This window comes from Rhinolophus hipposideros (genome assembly GCF_964194185.1).
Source record: "Rhinolophus hipposideros genome assembly, chromosome: 25".
Classification (NCBI taxonomy): domain Eukaryota; kingdom Metazoa; phylum Chordata; class Mammalia; order Chiroptera; family Rhinolophidae; genus Rhinolophus; species Rhinolophus hipposideros.
Window position 1 is genome coordinate 13,385,913 of NC_138071.1, and position 18,784 is coordinate 13,404,696.

At 43.5% G+C, this 18,784-nt stretch overlaps 1 protein-coding gene across 1 annotated transcript; it reads left to right on the forward strand.

Annotated features, from left to right (window-relative positions):
* Nucleotides 1-624: 624 nt before the first annotated feature.
* GARIN1B (golgi associated RAB2 interactor 1B) lies at nucleotides 625-13,397 on the forward strand (the record flags this gene model as incomplete). The annotated part of the gene is made up of 7 exons (XM_081038313.1): nucleotides 625-870; nucleotides 1,910-2,094; nucleotides 3,661-3,913; nucleotides 7,338-7,459; nucleotides 9,938-9,975; nucleotides 12,784-12,956; nucleotides 13,338-13,397. 7 exons carry the CDS (start codon nucleotides 625-627, stop codon nucleotides 13,395-13,397), a joined length of 1,077 nt encoding a protein of 358 aa, XP_080894439.1.
* Between the last annotated feature and the right edge of the window lie 5,387 nt (nucleotides 13,398-18,784).

The window sequence follows — 18,784 nt, forward strand, 5'->3', positions numbered from 1 at the left end:
GCCAGCCTCTGGGGTAAGAAAATAATTACTTCTTCTGCTCCTACAGTTTGACTTCCTAAGGGACATAAGGCTGCAGAAGTAACCAGCCAGCTGCAGCAGAGCAGAGAGTAGTCCTGCAACTCCTTCCAACCAGAAAAGGCTACTGTAGATACATGGCGGGGAGGGGGTGGGGGGAAACACATGTGCAAAAGAGAGAGAAGGCTGGGTTTTAAATAAATAGCCCTTAAAACTCTTTGGCGGGGGATTGCATTAAGAGTAAGGGACAGTTGAAAAGCAGGGACAGTATATTCCTCTTAGCCGTGGTAGGAGCTTCCCAACGGCCTTCCTTCCTTGCTTTCTATCTGGCTCACTACCTTATCAGCAAGTTTTAGGGGATCCCTGTCCTCGGGTCCTGAGAAGGGCTGGAGAATATCAGGGCACAAACAAGCCAGCAAACACTCTGGAGGCAAAGGGAGGCTCCTCTGCATTTCCCTTTCCTGCAGGCTGCCCTGGTTTTTCATGATGTCATCCATTCATCATTGTGAGCTGATTGGTGGTCCCAGGCCTTGGCCAGTGGCCCAAGGTCAAGGGGCCAGAGAGAGATCCTAGGCCAAATGTGCAGCAGGCCCCTGAGTATGTGCGGAAATGTCATCAGTTCCACATGGAAAGACTTGGTGGAACTCGAAGAAGACAGTAAAAGTCACAAGATCCTATCCAACCTTCCCTGCCCTGAATGCCTGGAAAGAATTCAGGGGCCTCACGCCTGTGGATGGGGAACCAAACCCTGGAGTGGACCTGGGTGTGGAGGACGGACTGCTTTGCCAGATGGTTCATTCTCCAGAATTCAACCTGTTTCCTGACTCAGCGGTGTTTGAAAGCAACTTTGTCCAGGTACTCTGGGGTCGCTACAGTGGCACTCCTTGATTCTTATAAACCAGTTCCCAAAGTGGGACCAGGAGAGTCTGTCCCTGATTGGACTCTCCTGAGCAAGGGAAAGTCAGTGGGCCTGGAATGCAAGGCCTCCCCCATTGAACCCTGACTTTGCTCTGCTCTGAGGGGAGGATTTGGTACCCGAATCCCTCAGTTTACTTCCTTCTCCAGGCTGTCCGCCCAAAGCAGATTAACAAAGAGGCAGTGACACAAGATGCCCTGTGAGGGTTCGGAATAGGAATCTGATTGGCCAGAGAACAGGAAGTGGGCCAGTCCAATGCTGTCTCAGCAGGAGGCACCATTGCAAGTGACGGAGTTCCCTGAATCCTCTATTATAAAAGGGGTCAGGCTGACCTGAGGGTGACTGCAAACACAGAGGCAAAGGCCTTCATACATCAGGCACTTGGTGCAGTTTTGTTTCCCCACCTGGGCTCTCCTCAGGCCAGATGGAGCCCAGAATAAATAAAACTTGCGAGTTGCAAGGGGATTTACAGTTCAGGGAAGTTACAGGATATAGGGCCTTTCAAAGAAGGGGCAAAGGACAAATGTTTCATAGAAAAGCCAGGAAAGAGTCTGGGAAAGATTCACAAATACGTGACACATGTCAGGGAACTCCTGGGTTACAGTTCTTGTGGGCAATTGCTAATAGTAGGTGGTATAAATACCATTACAGTTATTTAACCAATATAGGTTAAAACAGTGGTTCTCTACTAGCCATAATTTTGCCCTCCAAAACCAGGGGAAATCTGGCAGTGTCTGGAGACATTTTGGGTTGTCACAACTTTGGGAGGATGGGGGTGGGATTGCTAATGGCACCCAGTGGGCGGAGGCCAAGGATTCTGCTAAACATCCTACAGGGTACAGGACAGCCCCTCCCCAAACAAAGAATAATGCTGCCCACAATGGGAATATTAAGGGCTGTTTATTGAGAAACTCTCGGCTGACACATTCTGCTGCTTCTGCCAAATGCTCAAGCTGTGCCTGCGGGGCCGCTTTGCAGGTCAAAAAGGGCAGGAACTGGGTGGACATCTACAAAGCCTCCAACACCATGGCCCTTGGGGTAACCTCCTCCGTGCCCTGTCTGCCCCTTCCCAACATCCTCCTGGTGGCCCACGTCAAATGGCACCAGGGGCAGAGCCAGACATGGAACAGACCATCTGAAGCCCCAAACATCATCCTGAAGAGGTAAGCAAACCCCATCGGACAAGCTGGGGGAAGGGGTGGACCCCAAGGGAAGGCTGCATTGTGACTAAAATCAAGGTGAGAGAAAGCAGAGACGTCATCAGCAGTGGCATTCATTTTTTTTAGACAACAGCAACTCAAGACAGTGAACACCCTGGAAGCATTCTAGGTGAGGTGGGGTACAGGGAGGCATGGGGTGAACCGGAGTGAGGGGCTGTCTGCATGCTCACTTGCCTTCTCGCTGCACTCACCCCGCTGAATTCTTAGGCGATCGCTCTGCTTTTGGCTGAGGGGCAAGGAAGCAGTGAGATCTGACACAGGAAGTGCCGGTTGGGAGCTGCAGATGCTAGTCTTGGCGTGCAACTAGCTAGACGCAAATAATGTTTGAGTCATAAGTTACTTATTTCATCTCAGTTTCCCTACCAGTACAATGAGTGGAACTAAGTGTCACTTAGAACTGTAACATATAGTGACATCATATTTATCTGGGATGAAACAGCCCCTTTTGAGGTTTAAGTCTCTTAAAGTGATCTGTAGGATATTCAAGAATCTCCAGATATTCCCAGAAGTCCAGGGAAACCCTTCATTTCTCCAGTTGCCTCCGTGATAAACCTCCCTATGACGGTCTGCTGTACCTATAGCAAGTACAGCCCAGCCCCAGCTGACGACTATTCGACCCGAAGCCAGCGCCAGTACTTTAGCTCTTTTGGGAAGAGTAATTGAAGCAATAGGGTCAATGAATGGATGAGCTGGACAGTGGGGCCAGCTCTGTGGCAGAGGAGGACAGCTGTCTGTGTGCCATCAAGAAGGAAATTGAAAAACCCAATGACCCCAGCTACCGTACTCCTAGGCTGCCTCTCTCTCCAGTGGGATCCTGGGACACCAGCACGAAAATCATGGCAGGATGGGTAGAGGTTAAAATGCAGATTCCAGGGGCACATCCCAGACTTACTGAATCCGAGTTTTGGGGGCTATCTTCAGGTGTCTGCATTTTCAACAAGCTCTCCAGGTGATTCTGATCTCCCCAAAGTTTGAGAACCACTCTGCTAAGCACTCTCTCTCCCACCCACAAAAGCCTCCCTCCTGAAGGAGACATTCCTTGTTTTAAGAAAGATAGGGTCGGGGGCGGCCCGGTGGCTCAGGCGGTTGGAGCTCCATGCTCCTAACTCCTGTCAGTTCGATTCCGACATGGGCCAGTGGGCTCTCAACCACAAGGTTGCCAGTTCAACTCCTCGACTCCCGCAAGCAAGGGAGGGCCGGATGGCTCAGTTGGTTGGAGCGCATCCTCTCAACCACAAGGTTGCCTGGTTTGACTCCCACAAGGGATGGTGGACTGCGCCCTTTGCATCTAGCAACGACAAACAGCTTGAAGCTGAACGGCACCCTCCACAAGTAAGATTGAAAGGACAACAACTTGACTTGGAAAAAAGTCCTGGAAGTACACACTGTTCACCAATAAAGTCCTGTTCCCCTTCCCCAATAAAATCTTTTTTTTAAAAAAAAAAAGAAAGATAGGTTCGGATCAGAAGCAAGGGGGTTGTCAGTGTTTGTCTTCCCTTGTGGCTTCAGGATTCTCCCATTGAAGTTCGTGGAGCTCCAGGTCTGTGACCGCCTTCAACGCATCCTGCAGTTGAGGACAGTGACTGAGAAGATCTATTACCTAAGGCTCCACCCTGACCATCCCGAGACTGTCTTCCACTTCTGGATCCGACTGGTTCAAATTCTGCAGAAGGGCCTGTCCATCACCACCAAAGACCCTCGGATTCTTGTCACCCACTGTCTGGTACCCAAGAACACCTGCAGCCCCGCCGGAGACTCTAAGGTAAGTTGGCACCATTGCTGCCTCCAGCCAAGGTCAGAGCTGAACTGTAGGGCATTGGTGAACTGGTATGTGAGCACCCTGTGAAGGCAATCCTTACCTTGGGCCTTTGCTACTCAGCATTATTGAGGTACAATTTACAACCATAAAATTCACCCACTGTGTGCAGTTCAACACTTTCAGTAAATGTATGGAGTCATGCAACCATCACCACAATCCAGGTTTAGAACTTTTCCATCACCCTAAAAAATTTCGTTGTGCCCATTTGCAGTCATTCCCTGTTCCTATTTCCTGCTCTAGGCAGCCTTTGATCTGTTTTCAGTTTCAATAATTTCATACTTTTTACACATTTCACGTAAATGAAATCCTACTATATATAGTCTTTTGTGTCTGGCTTTTTTCCATTCAGCATAGTGATTTTCAGTTTCACCCGTATCGTAGCATGGGGCCTACTCTGTGGTAGTTACAGACTATCAATAATTCATTCCTTTTAATTGTTGACTAGTATCCATTGTATAAATATGCCACATTTTGTTTATCCATTCAGCAGTTGATGGACATTTGGACTGTTTCCAGTTTCTTTGGCTTTTGTGAATAATGCTGCCATGAATATTTGTGTAAACATATGTTTTCATTTGTCTTGGGTAGATTCCCAGGAATGAATTTGCTAGGTCATGTAAATTTATGTTGAACTTTTAAAGTTTTTGTTTCCCAAAGAGGCTACACCATTTTATATTCCCGCCAGCAATGCATGAGTGTTTCAGTTTCTCCACATCCTCACCAACACGGGTATTATGTTTTTGATTAAAGACATTCTGGTGGTTTTAATTTGGACTTCCTGAATGGCTAATGATGTTGAGCAACTTTTCATGGGATTATTAGTCATTTATCTTCTTTGGTTAAATGTCTGTTCAAATCTTTTTCCTGTTTTTAAGTTGGGTTTTGTCTTTTTATTGAGTTGTAAGAGTTCTTTGTATTTTCTGGATACAAGTCCTGTATCAGATATATGATTTGCAAATATTTTCTCCAAGTCTGTGAATTATCTTTTCATTTTTTTAATGGTGATTTTCAGGATCAAGTGTCTTTTGATGAAGTGCAACTTATTATTTTTTTCTTTCATGGATCAGGCTTTTGGTGTTATATCTAAGAACTCTGTTCAACCCCAAATCACAAATATTTCATTCTATGTTTTCTCCTAGAAGTTTTATAGATTTAGCTTTTCCATTTAGGTCTATAATACATTTTGAGTTAGTATTTATATGTAGTGTAAGGTAAGGGTCTACATTTTCTTTCTTTCTTTCTTTCTTTCTTTCTTTCTTTCTTTCTTTCTTTCTTTCTTTCTTTCTTTCTTTCTTTCCTTCCTTCCTTCCTTCCTTCCTTCCTTCCTTCCTTCCTTCCTTCCTTCCTTCCTTCCTTCTTTGTTTCTTTCTTCCTTTTTTTCTAGTGGATATAAAATTGTCCCAGCACCATTTGTTGAAAAAACTATCCTTTCCTCATTGAATTGTCTTGGACACCTTTGTCAAAAATCAATTGATCACAGATGTAAGGATTTATTTCTGGATTCTCAATTCTGTTCTGTTGATCTGTTTGCCATTTCTTGAACCAATACCACAATGTCTTGATTAATGTAACTTAATAGTAAGTTTTGAAATTGGGTGATGTACGTCTTCCAATTTTGTCCTTTTCACCATTGTCTCGATCTTTTGAATTTCCATATAAATTTTAGGATCACCTTGTCAATTTGTATAAAATAGCTTGCTGGGATTTTGATAAGGACATGTTGAATTTATATCAACTTAGGGAGAATTGCCATCTTGATAATATTGAGTCTTTCAATACATGGATATAGAATGTCTTTCCATTCATTTTGATCTTCTGTCATTTCTGTTAGCAATGTTTTTGCAGCTTTCTTTGTACATTCTTTTGTTAAATTTATTCCCAAGTATTTTATTGTTGTTGATATTAGTATGAATGGCGTTAGGTTTTCTTAATTTTATGTTTGCATCATTCATTGATAGTATATAGAAACACAAGTGATTTTTGTATATTAATCTTGTTCATTAGATATAATAGTTTTTGTGGATTCCTTTGAATTACATACATATATAGTCATCTGCAAATAAAGACAGTTTTACTTCATTTCTAATCTGGATTATTTTGTTTGTTTATTGCTTATTGTCTTAGCTAGAACCTTTAGTACATGTTTAAGAGAAGTTGCAAAAGCAGGCATCCTTGCCATGTTCTCAATCTTAGGAGAAAAGCATTGTCTTTCATTAAGTATTATGCTAACTGTCGAATTTTCGTCTGGTGGAGAAAGCACCCTTCTATTCTTTGTTTAAGAGTTTTTATTATGAATGGGTATTGGATTTTGCCAAAAGTTTTTCTGAATTTATTGAGATGACCATGTGGTTTGCCCTTTATTTCAGTGAGATAATATATTACATTAATTGAGTTTTAGATGTTAAACCAACCTTATGTTCTTACAATAAATTCCACTTGATTATGGTATGTGTGTATATTGTCTCTTTTAAATATCACAGGATTTGATGTTCCAGCATTTTATTAAGAATTTTATATCTATTTCATTAGAAATATTGATCTGTAATTTTTCTTGTGATATCCTAGCTTCGGTATTAGAGTAATCCTAGCCTCGTTAAATGATTTGAGAAGTGTTCCCTTCTCCTCTATCTTCTGAGTTTGTGAAGAATGGGTATTACTGCTTCTTTAACTATTTAATAGAATTCATCAGTGAAGCTACCTGGGCGATTCCGCCCCAGGCCTTCCAGTGTGACATAGACTGACTTAAGCTACAATATAAACTCCATGAAGGCAGGGATTTTTAATCTGTCTTCTTCCTTGCTGGATCCCCAGAACCTGGCACATAGTTGACATTCAATAAATATTGAACAACTGATTGAATACATGAATGAATATGAGCAGCTTGCACAGCTGGAATGCCTTTGGGATATCACACGTAACAGCAAGAAAGCAATTTTACTTAGGAGTAAAAGGCAGCTCAATATAAGATTTTTCTTAAATTAATTTTTTAAGCATTCATTAAATTCCTATAATAAATATTTGATGCCCCGACATTTAAATATAAAACCAAGTAGCATAAGCTTTATTAAAGTTTATATGAATAGGCTATTCAATAACATATTAAGATATGTTAATGAGAATAAGTTATCTACTAAATTATGTCTAAAGTATTCAGTGACAATATTATCCTTAGGGCACCAAAGGATATTTATAATATACAGGGGGTATAAACAAACAGATTTGACCTCAGAATTGCCTTTCTGAGCAGCTGACATGGCTGCCCAATGGAAGTTTGAGTTCTAACACTTTAGTGTCTGGACCATGATATTATGAAAATGCAGATATCCTATGGCCTGAACCACTGACTCTGCTGTTTTCCTCCATCTAGTTAGTAGAGGAGAAACTCCAAGCCTCCCAGCCCAGCGAGAGCCTCATGCGGCTGATGGCCGTGGGGGAGAGTGAGGCCCTGTCTCAGATTTTTGCCGACTTGCACCAGCACAAGCTCTTCAGGTACGTGACTTAAATCAGGACAGCCTTACATCCCTTCCTACTATGTAGGTAGTCTGGGTCTTGAGATCCCAAAACCAAGTTAATAAGCATAGGGAAGGGAGGATCTTGGAATCCTGGTACTCAGTACCCAGTGTTTCCCCTGGACTTAGGGCAACCTTTTCCCAATTCTCTTTGCTTTAGTCTCCTTCTCCACATAGCAAGCATGGTGGGCTTGACTCCACGGGAGGAATGAAAAGTAACTCTCTGATAATAAGTTAGTAACACTGGTGGGAAAGTAAAACCTAATTTCTAATCCAGTTCCTAATCCTACATAGAAATAACCAAAATATTATTTAAAACATTGTCTACTTCTTGGGTTCCTTCACCTACTCACCTGGTCTCTGCCTGGACTTTATGCAGCTTCTGTGGCCATTTTCTCAATGGATTGTCTGTTCTGGAAAGCTCCATTGTACAGGACTCTCTTTGTGCCTGAGGAAACGTCCCTGAACATACAGATGACTCAGGGTTTGAGTCTTAAAACTGGTTGGTATGAGAGAGACAGGAGCTGAGATACTTAGACCACTGGGCACCACAACCAGAGAGCAGCCAGAGAGCAAAGATTAAGTGGGACACTGGGTCCTAGTAAACTTTATTTGTGGCTTAAAAGAAAAGAGGGAACAGAAATAAATTAGTAAATATCACCAGAAGATAAAAACTAGGTGTCAGAGAGATTTTTGTCACAACAGGGAAAGCCGTCCAGAGACAGAACAAGGAAAAGAAAGGTGTCTTTCTGAGTAAACTCAAAACCAGTTGTCAGAAGAGGTACTTTCTTGTAGAGGGTAAAGGTTCACAAAGAACTAGGTCCATGTCACTGCTCCGACTGTGAGCCTATGGGCACATTGCTTAATTCTTCTGGGCCTCAGTTTTCAGATCTGTACAATGGAAATTATGGTAGTTCCAACCTCATCCAGATATTATCAGGATTAAATGAGCTCAAATGCATTAAGTGCTTGACACGCTCCTCTGCAGATTTAGAAGCAGATGTAAGTAAACTCTTAATAAATATCAATTTTTACTCTTAAGTCTACCTAGGGCTGGACGTAGAAAAGCATTGACACGAGAAAAAAACTTAGTTGCCCACTGTTACAGAATTTATATTAGGGTTGTCATTCTGCATATCATATAGAGATCTGTAATTAAGAAGTTTCTGGGTAAGATGTTATACTTCTAAACTGGAAAGCGCTGGACTCTAATAGGGCAAGTTGAAACAACTGTTTGTCTCAAAATGTTAAAAAATGTAAAATTTTTAAGTTACTATTTGAAGGACAGCTTCTGTTTATATTCATTCATTGGCCGCAATTCAGTCACATGACCACATCCAGCTGCAAGGGAAGCTGGGAAATGCATTTTCCATTCTGCATAACCATGTGCCCAACACAGAATTAGATATTCTGCCCCCAAAGGAGAAGGGGAGAAGGAATACTGGGGGCCTGTTAGCAGTCTCTGGCACAGACAGCTTTTAACATTTCCAGACAGTCAGAGGAGACTAAGACCTGAAGGAGAACTAGGCACTAGCCGGATAAAGGGTGGAGAAAGCTGTGCAGGTTAAGGGAACAAATGAATGTAAGACTGAGGCTCCACCCTGAGGAAGAAGCTTCTTAAGTTTAGAGACAAGGAAGGAAGGCCAGTGAGGAAGCAGGATGGTGGTAAAGGGACTAATTAGAAGTGGACAGAGACTGAGCCAAGAAGGGTCTGGGAAGCCATGCAAATGAATTTAGATTTTAAGTGTAATGGGAGGCTTAGCACCATTTTAAACTGGGATGTGATGTGATCCAATTTACGTGTTCAAAAGGTCATGCTGGCTGTTGCAGTGACCATTGATTTGAAGACCGATAGAGTAGGTGTAGATAGACCAGGCAGGAAGCTATGGCAACGTAGCCTGGGCTGTCATGTACAAAACAGAGCAGAGAGATATGACAGCAGAGAAAAATTAATTTTGCTCTGCTGTTATCTCAATAATTGCTTCGTAGAGATATTTAGTTTCTTCTCTTTAGTTCCCCAGAACGAAGCCCTGAGTGTGATTACTTTTCTCCTCATTCAGGCAGGCACTAGTCTGGTTGCAATTATATCAGTTTTTGCACATTGGCAGCAATACACAACTTATGACAAATAAAATAAATGGCTGAGACACAGGACCAAACAAATGGAGTCACACCCACTCCTTCTCAGCAAAATCGGCAGTATCGGTTCTGCTCCCCACACCCCCTGCAGCCCATCCCGCCTCCCCCTTCCCTGTTTTTCCTTCTGGTACTTTAATATGGGTCACATCCGTCCAATATAACCACAGCTGGCCCTTTTCAGATTTATATCTGCCTCCAAAGCTTTTGCATCAGGAAAAATATAACTAGAAACAAGATTTAAAATGAGAATTTCATGTTCTATTTTTTTCCCTATTTTTTTCCCTTCATTTCCTTGATCCTGAAATGGCTGGAGTTCCAGGAGCAGCAAAAAGACCAAGGCCAAAAAGGACAGCTCAGGTAACAGAGGACAAAGGGCACCGGTATCCCCTGTCTTGGAGAACTTTCTGCTCTGCAGATACAGGAACATGATTCCCTTCAGCTTTCCCTCCCTACTTTCCCGTAGCTGTCAAGATGTCCTCTCCTATCTTAGTTTTACTTCCTCTAGGCTCTTTGGCAACCATAGGCAATTGGCACCAAATCCTAAAAATTTTTCTTCGAAATGTTTCTTATATCTTTACTTCATTTCTGCCCCCACAGATCCTACCCTAGTCCACCTTATCACCTCTTGCCTGGACTTCTGCAGCAATCTTCTAGCTCATTCATTCATTTGCTCATTCAGAAACACGCACTGAGCACTTGGTAAGTGCCAAACGCTATTGAAGGTTTTGGAGTCCCAATGAAGACACAGTACTCCCTTCAAGGGGTTTATAATTTGGTGGAATCAGACGAGTAAATCCCCCAAATTATACCACCTCTTTTTTCAGGCACATTTAAAGCCCATGCCTGCGTTGTCACAGGGACACAAAGATGGGGGCACTTCACTCCTCCCAGGAAGCTGTCCTAGAAGCCTAGGGTTTGAGCCCGGTCTTAGAGAATGAGGACAAGTGGTCTGGCTGAAGTGGATGAGGCAGGGCGTTCTGCCAAAAGACAGAGTCTGTGTGAGAGAGCATGACACATTGTGGAAACAGCAGCCGGTTCCCTGTTTATTTCCACGTTCTAGTATACCCCAAATCCACTCATTTTGGCATGCATGATTCTCTATATACCTCCCCCCTCTTACCCATATTGCCTGATCACTTTCTCCTCCTCTAATAGGAGCCCTCTGCCTGATCTCCTTCTCCTGCCCAAATCTGCTCTAGTCACACCTTAGCTATCCTTCCCAATGCTTTATTCATACCCCTTCCACCCCCTCCCCACTCCAAATCCTACTAATCCTTCCAGGTACATATCTTCACAGGCACCTTCTTGGCCACATGAATCTTGCCTTGGTCGTAAGCTCTCTTTTGTTATTCCCTAATAGTTTCATAGGTTTCAATCTTGTTTCTTCAACCAATACTAATTTTTTTTCATGCCTCTGAATTATCCACAGTGGCAAGCAACGGGCTAGGAAAACAATAAGAGCTCAGTAAATATCCGTGCACCACACCAGTAATATAGTTTTCCTCCAAATTTGTTCAGGAGGCAGCTGGAATATCATGTTATATTTAGAAATTTAGAGGAGTGTGTAGATCACAGGCGGAGCTCTGCCAACTTTCATCCAAACTAGGGATTATAAACTTAAATGTCTGCAGGTAGTATACATGTGGGAAAAGTCTAGATGTCATAAATATAAGAAATGGTTGCCTTTTCTTTCAACTCTATTATAAGTAAAAACAACAGCTGGGCTGACACTTAGTTTCAACTTTGAGGAGACAATAGGGAGTAGTGGGGACAGTGGCAATGAGAAAGTGAAAGTTTCGATTGATTATTTCCATGCTAGAACACAAGCCTACTGTTGAACACAGGCTAGATACTCTAATTTTTCAAGAGAAGCCAAAACTCTGGATTTTTATGTGACGTATCCCCCACCCATAAAAAATTACAGCCCAGTATAAGCCAACAGTTAGTGGGCAAACAAAACATATCTACAGGCCAAATTCAGCCTGGAGGCTGCCAGTTCACAGCCCTCGTTCTAAATGGTGAGGGAAGCTGACGCTGGCCCACATTTTCTCCAAGTCTATGAATGCTTTCTCATGTTATGTGACTGATAATATAACTGTGATTCGTTTGTGTTTTTACACATACATTTAATCACACACACACAGGTAGGGTTGAGGAAAACAGAAGTAGAGAATATTTCAAACTTATTTCTGGGACTTGAGAGAACAGCTAGAATTTCAGAGTCGCAGGGTATCAGGTGTCACAGGAACCACCACTTCCAAGATGATTTCAATTAATCATCCTGGAATGTCCTCAGGGCACTTCTCTTTCCTTGAAGCTGAAAAAAAAAAAAACCCTCCTTTTTCTTTGGCCATGTAAATACCCTTTCAGTTTGGGAGAACAGTCATACCCCAACCTCTTGGAACTTTTGGATGAAAAGAGAGAGCTACATGTGAAAAAACCAGCATCCCAAAGCTTACCTGTATGGCTGAAACTTTCAACTTCCTCCCCCCACCCCCACCCCCCCTCCCCCCCCTCCCCGCCCCAAATAAGCTAGTTGTTTGGCCAATTATAGTGCTTCCCAAACTTGAATGTATGTGCGAACAGTCCCCTGGGGGCTCTGGTTAAAATGCAGATTCTGATTCAGTGGGTCTGGCTGGACTTAAAGCTGTACATTTCTAACATGTTCTCTGGTGATGCCAAGTCTGCTGGGCTGTGAGCCACCCTTTGAGGAGCTGAAGCCAAGTGGACTAATAGAGGCTCTGGCTTAAGGCCATCTAGGTTCAAGGTCACTGCCAGTTCAGCTAGCTGAGTGTCCTGGGGAAATTCATTCAGTTAACCTTTCCAAGCCACGTAGGTTCCCTCCTTTTGCTGGCTCTGCCTCGTTCACACGATGTAGTGGTAAAAACATGGGCTCTGGAGCCAGGCTGCCTGGCTTTCAGTCCTGTCTCTGCCTCCTCATCATATGACCATGAGTAAGTTCCTTAACCTCACTGGGCCTCAGATTCCTCATCCTTAAAATGGGCTGGCCTCTCAGGGTTGTTGTGAGGATTCAATGAATTTTAATGCATGTAATTGTTTGGAACAGTGCCTGGCCCGTTATAAGCACCCATGAATGTTGGCCATAATCTGTGAGTGTGCTCTGCAAACTAAAGTACAAACAAATGCATTCCCTTCTTGACCTAGAAAAAAGCACTCCCAGGGAAGACAGCATCCCGTGTACCCGCGACCTCAGTTGGAGGGCTTCCTTCACCTATGGAGAGTGGGAAAGAGAGAACCCCTCTGGTCCGCAGCCCCTCTCACTCCTCAGCACTCTGGCAGCTTCCACAGGGCCACAGCTGGCCTTGTTCATAGGTATGGTCATAGGATTAGTCTGGTGGCCTCCATGGGATAGGCCTGGAATTTGACCTCAGGCCTAGGTTCAGATCCTAGGGTCCTAAGGGTGCTTCCAGGAAGCTATGGGGTTGGGAGTGGGGGGTGCCAGCCACAACCCCTTCAGCCCTCTTTTCTCCTGCCCTATCTCCAATTTCTATTCTCTATCTCCAGCTGGGTTGAGTGAGACCCTAGGTATGGCACCTCGAGAGACCCCAGGGGCCCCTAGAAGTTCCTGCAAAGTGGCTTTGAGGGAATAGAGACTAAGAGATTACTGTTGTCTCTAGAGCTGCTTTCTCCCTGCTGGGTGGAGACATGAGGGCGGCCTCTGCAGAGTTTCCATGGCTTCTCCCTTTTCCTTTCCACAGCTCTTGGGGAACCCCAACCATCTGCTGCAGAGTGAGAAGGAGCTAGGCCAGGAGGGGTGAGGTGGGGTGGGCTAAGCCCTTATCTCCATGCTCCAAGGCACATCCATATATTCATTTAACAAACATTCATTAACTACTTCCTATGTGCCTATCTGACCAGAGATAGGTCCCTAAAGAAGATAGAGTGGTTTATGTTTTCTAAAGTAAAATATTATTAATAAACCACTAACTCTTCAAGCTATGTTAGTAATTGTTGGCAATTTAAAAAATTAACCTAAATGGCTATGTGCCCACACAAGAGCTTTTTAGGCGAGTTATATCTTATTGAATATTTTTCTGTCTGACACTAACAGGAAATTCTATGTGAGCCATCCTTTCACACTGGGGAGGAACTAAGCAGCCCTCGCCAACCGTGCAGCATTCAGCTTTCTGAGGGACTATCTGGATGGAGGGGAGGAGAAAGCAGCAACCAAGGAAACACTAGACTCATCTCATGCGGATATCATAGCCTTTCCTTGGAGAACCATCTGGGAGTGTCACTTCTGGATGAGAAGCAATATTTCAGCATGTAACTTCCGTGATCTCACCACCACACCTCACCACACCTCACCTCCCTGCCACCAGGCAGTCACAAAAAGCGATGATCTCAGAAGGGCCAGGACCAAGAGATAGAGAGAAGGAAGGAAAGGAATGCAGGACCAGAGGAGAGGTGGAAGAAAACAAAATGGAGATGAAGAGGAAGGTAAAGGGAGGAAGTCAGAGAAGAAGGGTGATACAGAGAGGTGGTAAGAGAAGGAAACAGAAGAGACTTTGGAGAAAAGCTGAAGAGGACAGAAGAAGAAATACACCTCTGAGAGATGCCTCACCCAGCTTCTATTTATCTAATTTAAAACTTGAAAGTAAGGCCATATACCAAAACAAGAAATGTGTTTTCTTCTCTGCTCAGACTACTCTGGATAAGTATGAAGGGTCAGAAATGATTTCCACCCAAGGGCCTCTCCATAAATTTCCCTTGTTGCCAGTTTTTCTTGTTAGTTCCTCTTTTCTGATTCAAGTTTTGGCCCTTCTTCCTTAGCCTGTTCCCTAACTTGGACTTCCTAGCCTGGCCCTTGTGTTCCAAATGAAGGTTTGGGTTTGAGGCTGCAGAAAGATTCCTGCAGGAGAAAGTCAGGCAAGGTGTGTGAGATAGGGGGTATTTCTCTTTTGGGTTCAAACTTTCTAAGTTTGTTGCTGTTTCAGCCCTGCAAACACTGGCTCAATTTCTTTTGCATATGACACCCCCTTGAAATGTTGACATACCTTGTTAGTGCTTATTAAATGATCGGTTCCAAAGAGAGGAAATACAGGATCAAAGCACAGATAAAATCAGAGGTTCACAAATTATAAATCAAGAGAGTCACTAAGGAGTGTCTGTCAAATGATCCATGGGCTGGCCTCTTTGTTTAACGTGGAATATTTCACATTCAATAAAAACCAGATTGTGAGTATTTCAGAAAGGATGCCCAATCTTCCAACTTGAAAGCATTTTGGACGTTTTGCTTTGATCTAAGATTTCCTAGGAGAGTCTTTATCTTCACCAAAGTGTTTTTCAGACTGAAAATATTGGAGGGCTAAAAAGTAAGCTCCTAGATCAGTCATGCTTTCCAAGGATGAGTCAGGTCCTAATTTTTGGTGATTTCAATATCCACATAGACGGTCCTTCCTGTATCTTGATCACTGTTCCTTGAACCGCTGCCCAATGGTCCCAGCCTTCACTGTCCTCAGCCACTGACTCCCCTGATTTTACCCTAGAGTTTGTCATTCATAACTGTACCCGATCCCATTATTCCCATTCTCCAGCTATCCTACCTCCTATCTTTCCCTCTGAGTCCAGGAATCCTTCCACCCCACCGATCCTACAATTTATGACTCCTTCTGGGTTTTCACTGTCCCCCATTCTCCTCATGTCCTCATTTTCCTTGCTGACAGCCTAGATTCTGTGATGAACCATTATTATCACTCCCTTGCATGTTCCTCAGCACTGACATGAAAGGCAACATGAAAATTCTGTAAACTGGACCCAGCTCCAAACACATTAATACTACGAATAGGCCCTTTTCCAACTATATACCTGAGTTTAGCTGCTCAGGAAAACTTACACGCACCACTCCGTTCTGAAGTATGCCCTTCCCTCAGCACCTCAACCCCTTTGAGTCTTTATTCTTTATTCTGTTCACATGGCTGAGTCCAATTCTCTACTCGCTCAATGTCTGCACCATGCCGCTAAACTTGCCTGGAGAAAACCGCATGAGATACCAGTCTCACCTCAGAGTCATAATCACAAGCCTAAAGAGGGTCCTTAACGTCTCCTGGAGGTCATACTGTGTTTTCCGTATCTATTCTCTCTGCTGAATGGCGGTTTCACATCTTCGCTCTCCTCCAACCCAGTGCCTCCTAATGACCCAGCTTCCCATTTCACTGAGAACATAGTAACAATTGAAAGAGAACTCCAAGCTCTCACCACCATGTCTACCACTTACCTGGAACCAGACCCACAGATCTAGTTTCTCTCCTTGTTGTTATGGAAGAACTGTCTCCCCTCTAAGCAAAGTCCAACGGTTCCCCTTGTGTGCTGGATCTCATCCCATCTCACCTACTCAAGGACATTGCTCCAGCAACTCTCTGTTCTTTTTCCTATGTCATCAATTGGATCCTGGCTCCTAGATCCTTCCCACCAGCAATCAGAAAGCTGGCATTTCTTCCAAACATACTGTTATTTGTTCCATTTAAAAACCGAACAAAATAAAACAAAACCACTCTTGGCCCTTCTGCCGCTGCTGCTCCATTTTCTCCACTTCTATATAGTAAATTCTTTGAAAGGGTTTCCACTCCAATTTCTTCCCATTCTCTATTGAACAACTCTAGTAGGTTTGTGCACCCACTACCCCAGCAAGCCTGATCCCCACATTGCAAAGCCAATGGCCAACATCTCACCGTTAGCAGCATGGGACATATGGGACTGCTCCTTTCTCCTGGAAACAGTTTCTTCACCTGGGTTCGTGAACACTGCACTCTCCTGGCTTTCCTCCTCCTTCTCTGGCTTTTCTTTTGAGTCTCGTTTGCCCATTCATTCTCATCAACACCCCTCCACCATCTCTGAATATTAGAAATTCCCAAGACTCAGTCCTCGGGTCTCTTCTAATGAAAACTCGTGGTTTTCATATCACATATATACTAATTGCTCCCAAATATATATCTGTACCCCAGACCGCTGCAAACTCCAGAGATACATATCCAACTACCTACTTAATATCTCCATTTGAATGTCTAATAGGCACCTCAACATATCTAAAACTAATCTTTCAATATTATCCCTCAAAACTTGTTCCCCCAAAGTCGTCTTTGTCCTGGTTTTCTAGTTGCTCAAAACCTTGGAGTCATCCTTGATTCCTAGTATTTTCTCCACCCCATTTCCAATCCATCAGGAAATCCTTTTAAACTACTCTCAAAATATAAGCAGAATCTGACTCTTCTCACTATTTCCACTGCTACCACCCTGGACCAAGCCATCGTCATCATCACCTGGGTTGTTGCAAAAGCTCGTAAGTGGAATCCTTGCTTCTAACCTCAATCTCTTCAGGGTAATATGACCCTTTAGAAATCTTAGACCATGTCATTTCTCTGTTCAGAACCTTTCAATGGCTCCCCATCTGTATTAGGGTAATGCTAGTTCTGTAAGAGATAAACCTTAATATATCAGTAGCATAAAATAACCAATAGAAGACCATTTCTCACTCACAAAGTCTAAAAAGGATGTTCCTGTTCAGTGAGTGGCTCTTTAACGGGAACCTGGGTTCTTTCCATCTTGTGACTCTGCCAACTGCACTACACAACTTCTAGGGTGGCCACAGAAAGAGAAAGAGCTTGAAGAATCACACATGGCAGGTTTGTATGGCCAGTACTGGGAGTAGTGGACATCACTTCTGCCTTTCTTCCTTTGGCCAGAACTCAGTCCCATGGCCACACTGCAAGGGAGGTTGGGAAATGTAGTTCAGCTATATTCACAGGATGAAGAGGAAACAGTTTGGTAAATAGCCAGTCTCTTCCACGCTATCTCATTCATAGCCAAAGTCCTTACAATGGTCCAAAGGCCCTACACAGTGCCCCTCTCCCTCTTACCCCCGTCCCTGCTGCTATTATGACCTCATGTGCTCTCCTCTCCTCTGTTATTATACTCCAGCCACGCTGGCTTCCTGCTGCTTGTCAAACACTCTAAGCATGCTTCAGCTCACAGCCTTTGCCCTTGTTCCCTTTTTCTGGAATGTTTTTCACCACTTTCAAATGTTGACTCCCATATCCCTTTCTTCATGAGCCTTCCCTGGCCATCCTTTCTAAGATTGCAACACCACTTCTCATAGTCCCAACATTCCCTTTTCTCCCTCCTGCCTTATTTTATTCCTTAGAACCTATTACCACCTCTCATTCTATATATTTTGCTTTTTTGTCTTGTTAATTGGCTACACGCCAGAATATAAGCACGGTGAGAGAGTTTAGTCCATTTTGTTCACTGCTGTATCCCCAGTACCTAGAACAGTATCTGGCACACAGGAAGTAATCTACTCATTTGTGGAGTGAATATTCAGTAGCATCATATGAGCAGAGCTGGGACGCTTGATGTCAGCCTTTTGAAGTTGACATTATTGGGCTCAGTTGGTTAGAGGGCAGTATTCATAACACCAATGTTGCCGGTTCAGTTCCCACATGGGCCAGTGAGCTGCCCCTCCACAACTAGAGTGAAAACAACAGCTTGACTTGGAGGCAATGGGTCCTGAAAAAACACACTGTTCCCCAATAAATTTTTTTTTTAAATGAAGTTAAGATCATTACAATTGGATTTTAAAATATAGAGGCTTTATGTGCTAAGGACACAGCAGGTTTATATTCCATTTGTGTTGCAAACATAGTAGTCCCTATCTAATATTTGTTTTAATTTTATGACATGAAAATAAATAAGTGAGGGCCGGCCTGGTGGCTCAGGCAGTTAGAGCTCCATGCTCCTAACTCCGAAGGATGCCGGTTTGATTCCCTCATGGGCCAGTGGGCTCTCAACCACAAGGCTGCTGGTTCGACTCCCGCAAGGGATGGTGGGATGTGCCCCCTGCAACTAGAAATGGCAACTGGACCTGGAGCCGAGCTGCGCCCTCCACAACTAAGATTGAAAGGACAACAACTTGACTTGGAAAAAAGGCCTGGAAGTACACACTGTTCCCCAATAAAGTCCTGTTCCCCTTCCCCAATAAAAAATCTTTAAAAAAATAAAATAAAATAAAAAAGTGAATAATTTCCTGTGTTCCTCTTAAATCAGGAACATGTATTCTGTTCTCTTAACACTATTTAAGCATTTATTTTGAACTCAGCAATAAGCTCAAAGCTGTAGATACAAATATGAATAAGGCAGATCTCTAACC